Consider the following 12,262-nt stretch of genomic DNA (forward strand, 5'->3'; position numbering starts at 1 on the left):
TTAGCAGTAGAAACGGACTGGCCAGAGGAGAAGCGCTTAGCTTTATTCTACCAAGGGTTGCGGGAAGATATGAATGACCTTATTGTGCAAGTAGACCCCCAGCCAGAGACCTGCTCGTCGATGATTGATCTTGCTTTGCGATTGGATCAACGACAGAGCGAAAGAAGGCAGGATAGAAGGAAATGGGAACCCAGACCCGTAGCTCGATTTGACCAACACCTAAAGACTATCAAACCTGAGAAGCCAATCGATGAGCCTATGCAGATTGGAACAATTCGTGGGCCATTAACCAAGGAAGAAAAGGACAAGAGGCGTAGGGAAAAGCTCTGCCTGTATTGCGGTAAGGGAGGACACTTTGTTAGGGAATGTCCCGCGAAACCTAAAGGGGAAAGGCCGGGAAACGAGAGCGCTTGGCTCGCCAGTGAGGGTGGTCCAGGCGAGCCAAGCGGTAAACACCCCGAAGCTTTTGGCTAATACCAGTCACGTGCAAGTAGTCCATGTAACGATCCCAGGGCAAATTAGTTGGGGCACTCGACAGGTGCCAGTCTTGCTGATGATTGACTCTGGGGCCACGGGCAACTTTATTGACCAGAACCTAGTAGAAAAATTAGATATACCCCTCCTTGTGAAGGAACGTCAGGAGGAAGTTAAGTCGGTGGACGGTTCGCCGCTTACTTCCGGTCTCATAACAAAACAAACCAGGTGGGTACATCTAGAATGCACCCCCGAGCATCACGAAGTCATCAGATTTGATGTGATTGCAGCGCCACAGTTTGGGATGATCTTGGGATTACCCTGGTTAAGGAAGCATAACCCAGATGTGAACTGGGCTCAAGGCTCGTTACGTTTCGCATCCAGCCATTGCTCGACGCACTGCCACCAAAACCCAGTCGTGGCCCCGGAAGGGCAACAGATGCCAAGTCAGAAGCACGTGATCGGGAGTATAGAGAGTTTACCAGTCGTCTACCAAGCCTACCGGGATGTTTTTAGTAAAGCCGCAGCAGAAACCTTGCCACCTCACCGCACGTTTGACTGCAGGATCGATCTAGAACCTGGAGCAGCATTACCGTGTAGTCGCATTTACGCCTTGACGGAATCAGAGAACGAACACTTACGAAACTACATCAACACAAATTTAGCTAACGGTTTTATACGACACTCCATGTCACCAGTGTCGTCACCGTTATTCTTCGTCCCCAAAAAGACCGGAGAATTAAGAACATGTATCGATTATAGAGCGATTAACCGGATAACCATAAAAAACCGATACCCGCTGCCCTTAATCCCTACCTTACTGGATCAAGTACGAAACGCTAGGGTCTACACTAAACTCGACCTACAAGGGGCCTACCATCTTGTGCGGGTGCGCGAGGGGGGCGAGTGGAAGACCGCATTCAGAACCAAGTATGGGCTCTACGAATATCAGGTCATGCCTTTCGGCCTCTGCAACGCACCCGCCGCTTTTCAGCACTTCCTGGATGAGGTTTTGCGAGGTTATTTGGATCTCTTCGCCATTGTCTACATAGATGATATCCTCATTTATTCTCAGAACCTGGACGAGCATCAGGACCACGTAAAGGCCGTTTTGCAGCGTTTAAGGGAGCACCAGTTGTACGCTAAGATCGAGAAGTGTGTGTTCCATCAAACTACAGTGGAATTTTTGGGATTCGTTCTCTCCCCGGAAGGCGTAACCATGGACAAAAGCAAAGTGCGAACCATTATGGAATGGCCATCCCCCACGACTGTCAAAGACGTGCAAACAGTGCTAGGATTTGCCAATTTCTATCGGCGATTCATCAATGGGTTCGCAAACATGGTGCAGCCGATTACTCGTCTATTGAGGAAAGGTGTAACATTTCAATGGGACGCCGCCGCCGAAGGCAGCTTTCTGGCCTTAAAAAAGGCCTTTACCACAGCTCCGGTCTTACTGCATGCGGACCCGACTCGTCCTTACATTGTCGAAACGGACGCCTCGAGTTATGCTCTCGGGGCCATATTGTCCCAACGGGATAACACCGGTCGCTTACATCCAGTGGCATACTACTCTCGTACCTTGTTACCTGCGGAACGCAACTATGTAATTGCAGACAGAGAACTATTGGCTATTAAGGCGGCATTCGGTGAGTGGCGTCACTACCTGATGGGAGCCCAACACACTATAACAATTTTGACCGACCACAGAAACCTGCAATTCCTGAAATCAGCCAAAGCACTAAGCCCCCGGCAGTTACGTTGGGCCATGTACTTTGCCGACTTCGATTTCATAGTCACTTACCGCCCGGGTGCAGAAAACAGGAAAGCAGACATCCTATCTCGTTACCCGGAACTGGAATCCAATTGTGAAAAGGAAGAACCAAAACCTATAGTACCACCAACGCGCATCGTGGGTAGTGTGGTAGTAGACGACATGTTTGCAAATATCAGAAAAGCTTTGACAGCTCACGATTTGGCCCAGTGGAACGATCCTGATAAGAAGAAAACTGTAAAAGACGGACTACCTTTCTTCGGCACAGCTCTTTATCTCCCAACGTCAGCAACTCGTCTACAAGCCATTGAATGGTGTCACGATTCCCCATTTGTAGGACACCCCGGAGTAGCCAAGACTTATGAGCTGTTAACACGCCATTTTTGGTGGCCTCGGATGAAGCAGGATGTTCAACAACACCTACGTAGGTGTGAATGTTGTATGAGAAACAAGGCGGATCACCAAAAACCAGCCGGGTTACTACGCCCCTTGCCCACGCCGCCAATGCCCTGGCACACAATATCTCTGGACTTCATAGTAGACCTACCAAGGTGCCATGGTTATACTGCAGTGATGGTGGTGGTGGATTCACTAACTAAGCTGGCGCACTTTGTACCTTGTAAAGGGGTCCCCACGGCTCAGGCTTTGGTTCACCTTTTCCTCCAAAACATTGTCCGTCTACACGGCATACCCCTACATATTGTTTCGGATCGTGGGGCGCAATTTACATCACGCTTCTGGCAAGCATTTTGCGCCAATGCAGGTATGCAGTTGAAATTGTCTACCAGTTATCATCCCGAGACGGATGGGCAAACCGAACGGGTGAACCAAACACTGGAGCAATACATACGGTGTATGACATATGATAACGAAAACTTGTGGGCAGACGTCATCTGGTTGGCGGAGCTGGCATATAACAACGCCGTGCACGCATCTACCAAAGTATCTCCTTTCTACGGCACTTATGGCTTCCATCCGCGCTTTCAGCCAGTACCAGTGGTAACAAGAACAGAGGTACCGGCTGTTGCCTCGCTCAAGGAACATTTAGGAAAGGTCTGGCGGAGTATGATGACTAACTTGGACGCAGCTAAAGCATCCTATAAAAAGTACGCTGATGCTGGCAGGGGACAAGCCCCGACATATCGAGTTGGGGATAGGGTGTGGTTGAACACGCACAATCTGCACTTGGTAGGGCCCCGTAAGTTCCAGCCCAGGTTTGTGGGTCCATTTCCTGTGGAAAAGATCCTCAATCCAGTTGCTGTCCGCCTTACCTTACCAACACAAATGAAGGTGCACCCGGTATTTCATGTGGCATTACTCAAACCAGCCCCAGCGTCTATCCGCCCAAAGAGACCTCCCTCAATAACTGTTGCCGGGGTTCCTGAGTACGAGGTAAAGGCATTTTTAGATTCACGTTTTCACCTAGGACAATTATATTATTTGGTGGACTGGTTGGGTTACGGGCCTGAGGAACGCTCCTGGGAACCGGCGTCTAATGTACATGCTGCCCGACTAGTACGCAGGTTCCACAAAGATAATCCCGCTAAAGCAGGACCTGTTGGGAGGGGGAGTACTGTCAGGGCCACCACAGTAACCAAGGTGAATGTGTTGCATGGAAGGGAGCAACCTGGACTCGGGACAAAGGTGATGGGGTACAGACAACTATATTTCAGGACTCTGTTGTGTCCTTATTGCAGGAGATGGATTGGGGGCGGCAGAAAACGCCATCCGGCACCTGGACTGGTGAAAGACTACATTGCCCAGCATGCTTGCGGGTCCGCGAGCCAAAGAACTACTTTCCGGACCACGCCCGACTTTCAGCGCATGCGCGCGGTGCGCGCAAGGATCCCTGCTTGCGCTAATGGACACGGAGCAGAGAAGACGTCTAGGCAGAGGGCTCCTGCAGGCAGCGACGTGCGGGGCCATCCCCCGCCTGTGAGAACTGCAGGCCCCGCGCACCCAGACAGATAAGTGCTTCTCCTTCTCTGTGCATGCTTTCGCACAAGCGAGTTTGTGGATCGCTTGTTATATGTAATAACAAAGGCCCTCGTGGGGAATACTCCCTTGGCAAAACAGGCACGCGTACGCGCCGGACAGCTGGGGAAAGCTTGGGCATGCCACGTGTTGTGGCACGACTTGGTGCAGACCTTTACGAGCACCCGTAACGCTGAGTGCAGCAACTCGGCGTCTAGTGGAGTCGTGTGTTGATGTTAGTATGTACGCCGTGTGAAAACAACACGGATTTGACCTGGCCTCACATATGTTTTGGTTCTCTTGTAGCGGAGCTCCGCAGAACTGACAGCACGAACAATCAGCACTGAGGCATTACGGCAAGAACAGGCAGTCGCCTTGCAGAAAAACACTCAGAGCTAAGTGCAGTCTCAATTTCTACCTGTTGGGCTAGCAGTGTGCGTGGGAGATACCAACCAGGGAAAAGCTTGATTTGGGGTGTGATGGAAACGCTCATGCATATGGTTTTATGTTAATGTTCAAATACGGTGTCTAAGCCTGAGGTATTGGGGAGCACAAGTCTGAGAAGGTGTACCTCGAACTCAGGAGCTCCAGCAGGGAACATCAAGGTGAATCTTCCCCAGTCTCCTTACCCCCTACCCGGTTACCCTAATTCCCCTTACCTATCCACTCCAGCGGACCCTAACCCTCTTTCCCCGGCGGGTCGCGGTGGCCTGTGTTTCTTAAACAAACCAGGCGCCAAGACCCAACAGGGAGGTAGGTGTACGTGCTACCTCCACGCAAGACGGCGAGCCTGACACCTGAGACACTGTAGGAGGTGTCAAGATTATGTGTGGCATTTCTATGAAGGACAAGCATTTGCAGACACAACTGGTCTGAACTGTTTAAGTAAATAATCTCAAGAATTGGAGGCAATTGGAAGAGAAGATTGATTGCTCCGTTTTGCATCGAAATTTACTCCAGTTGTATTGTGGAATTTAAGAGGATCCTTTGATGGGCCTGCAGTTGAATTTGAATGAGAGAGATTAGTCTCTGTATCTTTTGATGGACCTGCAGTTGTTTTTGGACCACAGAGTTTTGTATTTGTATCATTTGAAGGACCTGCAGTTGTTCTTTGTTTTTTGGCTTCAATTGTAGGGAGATATGCTATACCTTCTGATTTTATTAGTTCTCTTTTTAAAGGTTTTCCTTTTTGAGGTACAGGGTACATATCTAGATGGGGGTGTATAGTGTACATAGCATGTTGTATTCTACGCTGCAAGGAATGTCAGCGTTGACTTTGTTTGCTTCAAAGTTAATTAGGAATAGACCATTGAGTGTATGGAGACGTGAAAGTGCTACGCAACTCAAACCTTCTTTGAAGACTGTGCTGTCAATAGCTGTCCAGTCAAATGGTCGAAAACATTTGATCGAATGACCATTTGATCGACAGTCAAATGGTCGGGAAAAAAAGGTCGATTTTTTTTATTTATTTATATATATATTTTTGTTTGGGTTGGTAAAAAAATGTTTTAATAAAGAAAACGGGCGGTTGGGAGGGGAACCCCCCCATAAAAAAAGACCCTTTTTTCGACCATTTGACTGTCGATCAAAAGGGATTCGATCCTTTTGTTTTCGACCAGATGACCTACAACCCTGTCAATATTGATCAGTGTGTGGTGGAGAGTTAGATCTTGTGACTTGTGAATAGTTACAGCATATGCAATAGACAGAGAGAATTGTTCTGCATACATACATGTCTTTGAAAAGAAGGACATGTGCTATTGTGCGCCGTTCTGCAAGTTTTTCAAAGTGAAAATTGACAAACTGAATGTTGTTCTCATGTGGATGTGTTTGGAAGTCAGCAATTGTGCCGCCAAATGCTCCATTGACTATACCTTGATCTACGTCAAAGTTACATTTTATAATTACTCTGCAGTTTAGTGAGATACAGTTTTCTAAGCTATTTTGTTGTGCTGTTGCTTGTTGACATGTAGGGAGTGTTATACTATGCACTTCTAGTTTGTCTGTGGAGCTGGTATGCACAATGGGTTGCATTTATTTTTTTAACATTGTATTGTTGAATTGGCTACAACTTGCAAGTGTTGACATTAGCACATGCATTTTAAATAGTGCTGAGTTAATTGCTCCATGACATCAGGGGCAGATGTCTTTTGTCCTTACAGCTCATGGATTACTCTAGTCTTTAAGATGGATTGTGTGTCTTCAGTATGCAGACCAGTTCTAATGCTTTTTAAAATGTTAGCATAGGTTACATCTACAGACTGACACATGTTTTGTGTTGATTTTCTGTAGCAGAAACGTTGCCACAGATTTCAATGCTGCTCAGTGTATTACAGCATTCTTAGTGTCCTAATGTTTTGGATATGGGTTGACCTTTTACTGGTGTTAACTGTAGGTCTCTGAAAACAAATGTGTTTTCCGCCAAACAGTTCTTTGTAGTATGTTTTTAGGTCTTTCTGCATTCTCAGATGAATTAAAGCCAGCATGAGGTTGGAAACCATTCTCACTTCATCAACTAGGAGGACTTTCATTTGTCACAAAAGTCTGGGTACTTCAATTTGTAGTGTTCTAATTTGTTTAGGTGTTCTACTGGGGGGGGAAGTAGTCGGTGTAAAGTTACACCTCCCATGTTGTAGGCACTAGACTTGCGGGGAAGTTACAGCAGCTGAAAGGTTGTTAATTGTTAACTGTTATACACATTTCCTGATTATTTTAATAGGGAGGTTTTGCCATGCCCCCAGCCTCGATTCTGTCCTGCTTGCTGGCTACAACATCCGCCATTAGGGGAAGCCATGGTGAGGTTCGGTACAAGATGGTCTCTGCTGTCTCCAGCTGTTGTGGAGGGAACACTGTGCTGTAGCCATGCCACCTTGTATCCTCACTCCTTCCTGAGTGCATCCAGACACGTTATCTCCTAGCTTTAGGTTCTCCATCAAGGTACTGGTTTCATTATTCATGACTTTAACAATACCCAATTTATCATCTCCTGAAAGCCTTCACTCAGATGTCAGGCTTACAAATACCTGTGTGAAATCCAATCTCATTTATCCCTTGGTTTCCAATAATACCGCCACTTCTGACCTGGGTCTCTGGAACGCCAGGTCCTTATGCAACAAATCTACCATGGTCCTAGACATATTCCTAAGATTAAACATTCACTTTTTATGTATTACCAAAACCTGGATTTTACCCCACAACACAACTGTTGCTGCTTCTCTAACTGCATCCTTGTCTTCTTTTGCCCATGTCCCCTGAGCATCCAATCACGGGGGGGAAGGGGGCACTGGCATACACTATTGTGCTTGTTTCTCTTCTATTCCTCCTTTCCTCCTTCGGTTGCTATTCCATCTTTTTCTTCCTTTGAATTTATCTATAAAATCTTTACCACACCCCACGCCATTTCAGGTTTTATTGTCTATTGTCCTCCTGGGCCGGTTGGCTGTTTTTGCGATGATATCGACTATCTCCTACCCCATATCTTGCCTAGTCCCACTCCTCTTGTACTACTAGGGGTCTTTAACCTCCACCTCTCCTCTGTACACTTATTTATTTATTTATTTTTTTAATTTATTTCACATTTATAAAGCGCTCACACAGCCCGCAGGCATCGAGGCGCTGTTACAGGAATTTCCTTTTTTTTTTTGTTTTTCTTAGTTACGTATTTATAACGCGCTTAAACACCCAAAGGTTTCTAAGCGCGGACCCGGGGATTGAACCTGTTGTTGCTGCGTGTCGTCTTGCTTCCAAGACGCGCACGCTGCCGCTGAGCTATCCTCCCGACACTCCAGTACTCCATTTCTCTCTGTTCTTGTTCTCACTTTCTTTCGCCTTTGTGCCCCCCACGCACATATCTGGTTCTTCTCTTGAATTTATTTTCCTCTCAACTTTCACTGCTTCCCCAGTACCAGCTTTACCTGTTTACTTATCATATCACAATCTACTCTCAGTATCAGTTCTGTCCTCCATTTCCCCGAGATCCCTATCGCCTCTATTCCAAAAACATTTTTTCGGCGTGACCTACGAAGATTTAATCCTACACTTCTTAATGACACCTGTACTGCTATTCTTCCTTCTCCTTCATTCTTCTCTGCCCTCAAGTAATGGTGGAAAGATCAAAACAATTGTGTGCACAAATAAAAATAAAGCCCGGTGTAATGTGAATGAAGCTGTCTCTGAATTTCTTCATTATCATAGTATGTCATCTTTTGAAAATGCCATCATCTGACCTGATGCAATCAAAGTTTTTTGGAAGGGTGGAGTACATCCCACAAAATAAGAGAATGAGGTATTTTAAGTAGTACTCAGAGTGAGGTCCATCCACGTTGTGAGAAAAATATTTCGGAACGTTCGCAAGGCTCTTTTAAGAGTCACCATTCTTGGTGTAATAAAACCTATGAAGAGTCGTTTTTTAGTTGTTTTGATTTTTTTAGTTTTTTAGCAACACACCAATCACCACACAAAAAGGGCAAGGGCAGGTTGAGGTACAGACAACGGAGTACATTAGATGTAAAAGAAATGTTGTAGGGGCAATCCTTTTCATGCGCCTTCAGGGCAGCTTCGAAGGCACTTCAGTATTGCTCATGAGCACTCCACAACATATACAGATGGCAGTGGATCTTTAGACGTATGGATGAACTGCCTCCTATTTATATTGTGAAGTTACATGTGCAATCATCTGCCCAACTGAGATGTTCTTTGTGTGAGCATAGATTGAAGATGATGATGAGGAGGAAGAGGTTCGGGTGCGTGACCTGGAAAGGGACACCCATTCATAAAGTGGCCGCTTGGAATGTACCGGTGTATGGAAGTTGTTCCCTTGTTTGCCACTACTTAGGGTGATGTCAACAGTTGTGTTATGACATCCGTTACCATTCACAATCCTTTCATGTAATTTACAAACATAAGCACACCCAGAATGATGTCAACTGGATATATCAGTGTGACTGCAGTGACATGTTTCTGACTGCAGATGCTATTGTGCCTATTTGGAAACACACTCTGACATTAAAACAATAAGCGAGGGGATGAAATGTTGCTGTTTTGTAGTGCTATTTCACAAAGGTTAGCTATGTGTTGTTTTATGTACTAAGATATCTGAAAACAAAAATTGTGATTTATGTGAACTTGGTAATGGTTAGCCTAATATTGTATTCCATACCACTCACCTACATATGAACACTATGTGGACAACCTTTCACATTTTCAGGGAGCTGATTGTATGCACTAAAGAGCAATACATTTTGCTCTTTTTTATAGAGCCAATCAGTTTAGTCGGGGTGACACATTTTTTTGAAGGACTGCAATTGTGGCCTGCCAACATTAAAGTTGGGTTTGCTCACCTGATCTGAAAATAAGCTAGAATGTTCACTTGTGCTACAAAGGGCCTTTGAGGCTGCAGAGGGGTGCACAATTATCCCAGAAAAGAAACAAGTTCATATATGACATAACACAAGCAACAGACAGAGGCAACAAAACATATTAGCTCTCAAACTGGTTAGGGTCACTTTAAATTAGAGACAACATGAAAAAGCCAAATGGAGACCGAGGTGATTGCTCTCCCTGTCTTGGCAATGCACCACCTTTTTGTACCTCTGCAAGCAGTGCCCTCCATGCTCTACTATCACTCTTCCTCCTTGATATCATTGTTAATGCTACTCTCCCCATCTCCTTGCCTCATCAATCCTTTAAGGAAGTGCAGGCTGCTGCGGCATGGGAGAGCTACAAATTGTTCTGTGACACTGTAAATGTATAGACATTGAAAACAATAATAGAGAGATCATGACACACAAACATGCAATTTAGGTAGCAGCTCAGTTGGCCGTAAGAAGACTTGTTTCTTCCTCTGTTTTACAGGACTAAAAGACCTATAGGTTTAATCACATAACTGTAAGTACAAATAAAACTTTGGACTTCCAGACAAAAGGGCTTTCGTGAATATGAATTATTAGATGTAATTATTTTTCTATTTGCGTAGTGTATACAGCAAATTATGTGGGTATTTGAGCCTGCAAATGTCCAAAACATAAATACGGTGAATGTGATAGCAATGCTATGGTATTATTGGGCATTTGAGCCTGCAGTCTTATCTAATTCCTGCTTTTATTACCTTAGATATTCAAAAGAGCTTGATAATTCACCACAAAGGTAAGCAGCAATCGGTACAAGGGGTATTCTGTTTTATTGGCCCCATACCGAATAGAAGTAGACTTAACCCATACTGTGTAATTAAGCACTCTCAATTCTCTCTGCATCTTCTGCAGAATGCAGATTATTCCGTGATACAAATGAGTTCACCTTTACTTTCTTAAATTTTCCAGGAAACAAATACAGCATTTCTTGTCTGTCTTAATTTCAAAAGTCCCAATTAGACAGTTTGTGACTCAGTGGTAAGCGCGACATCTTGGGGAAGCTTTAGACACTTACCTTCTCTCTTCATGCCCATGGATAAGCACTTCTGATAGCGACAATACTGACACCGGTTTCGCTGGCGCTTGTCAATAAGGCAGGCTTTGTTATCTCGGCATGTGTAGATTAAGTCTTTCCGTATTGTCCTTTTGAAGAATCCTTTGCAACCCTCACAACTGTACACGCCATAGTGTTTCCCTAAAAGAAACCAAAAAACACGTAATTGATCACACCCTTCTCATTCATTGTCAACTTAAAATTAGTAACCCCTTCACCATCCTCCTTGCACAGTATCCTGGGTGAATGTATTTGTTTGAGCTTCAGACCACCCGCATTTCAGGTGGTTCAAATAGTTCAAACCAAATTCGGGATTGAATTGGGTAGCATTCAGAACTCTCTTGTTATTTGCTATATGTTGTTTCGGGTTGTTTTCTCGTGTTTGCTATATGTTCTGGTCTCGCAGAAGAAATGTTTTTTTTTTCTTTTTAAACTAAACACAATGCCATAGGTAGACCGTGGGAACATGGGGAGGATTGGAGTGACTTTACTAGGTTGAGCTGATTCAAGACACTTCAAATCTATAGGCAACTAGGGGCTTGAAGAGTTTTGAATCCAGTCGAGTCACACCACTAGACTCAGACGATAATGCTCAAGCCGAATGGGAACACTCCAAACCAATTCATGATGCTATTGATCCCAGGCATTTTGAGTCAGCTTGAGATTCGGGATGTTGCTGTACCATGTAGAGAATCCTGTGTTTCAAGTTGCGAGACACCTCAAATGTCTGTAAGTGAATGGAGGATAGCACAGGGGCAACGCGGCACAACAGAGGTTCGAGTACCGGATCCGTGCTTAGAAACCAAACTCAGGTATGGTATTAGGTGCGTTATAAAACAACAATTTTAATTAATTTAAAATTAAATTAATCAGACAATCTTGCAAGTCGGGTTGTAGAAGCAACAACCAGCCGACCTAAGAGCTTGCTTTTGCTCTTATTGTGCTCTTATTAGAAAGCACACAAATCAGCAACGCCCTTGTGCGTGACGCATCTCAAGTACACTTCACTATAAAACAAGATGTTGACAGTGCCTATGCAAATTCAACACCACACGTTCACAATCCCCTTCATTTCATTCTTGGCGGTTTGTTGTGCCTTTGTCTTTTGTGTTATGCACAATGTTTGTAATCATGTTTGTTCCTTGCAAGTACTTAGAACTTTTAAAGAAACGGAATGTTTCAGTTGCCTCTGAATGTGAATGTTTTCCACCAAGTGTGATAGACAAGCAGTGCTTCTCTGGTTTTGTTTGGCTTTAGCATTTCGACATTTTGTGTTGTGTATTGAATGTATTTCTGTCCCTTGTTCTACTGCACTTTCCCATTTGCCCTTCAAGGTGTGCACTCAAGTGGAAGCTAAAAACAGTTTGAAATGAAGATTGCAAACAACGGGAGGTGATTCTGCTTTCAAATATGTCTTTAATTCCCACTCAATAACTTCCTATAAACAGTTATATAAAATATTTATGAAAGGTCCACACACAGGTATAGTTTTAAGCTGTAATACTTTATTTCCCTTTCTGGACCTTTCATCTCATAAAAGTGGGTTCTGTGTAACCCTTTTTAAATGGAATACCTCTACTA

The 12,262-nt window shown here is 44.6% G+C and overlaps 1 protein-coding gene across 1 annotated transcript in view; it reads right to left on the reverse strand.

Moving 5' to 3' along the window:
• LOC138535309 (retinoic acid receptor RXR-gamma-like) overlaps nucleotides 1-12,262 on the reverse strand; it is a 1,109,202-nt gene that overhangs the window by 292,951 nt on the left and 803,989 nt on the right. Inside the window, exon 5 of the mRNA XM_069641285.1 lies at nucleotides 10,643-10,822. Within this exon, the coding sequence (XP_069497386.1) occupies nucleotides 10,643-10,822 (180 nt within the window). The remainder of the gene's footprint in view (nucleotides 1-10,642; nucleotides 10,823-12,262) is intronic.

This window comes from Ambystoma mexicanum, chromosome 1q, assembly GCF_040938575.1.
Source record: "Ambystoma mexicanum isolate Mex_15411 chromosome 1q, UKY_AmexF1_1, whole genome shotgun sequence".
Classification (NCBI taxonomy): Eukaryota; Metazoa; Chordata; class Amphibia; order Caudata; family Ambystomatidae; genus Ambystoma; species Ambystoma mexicanum.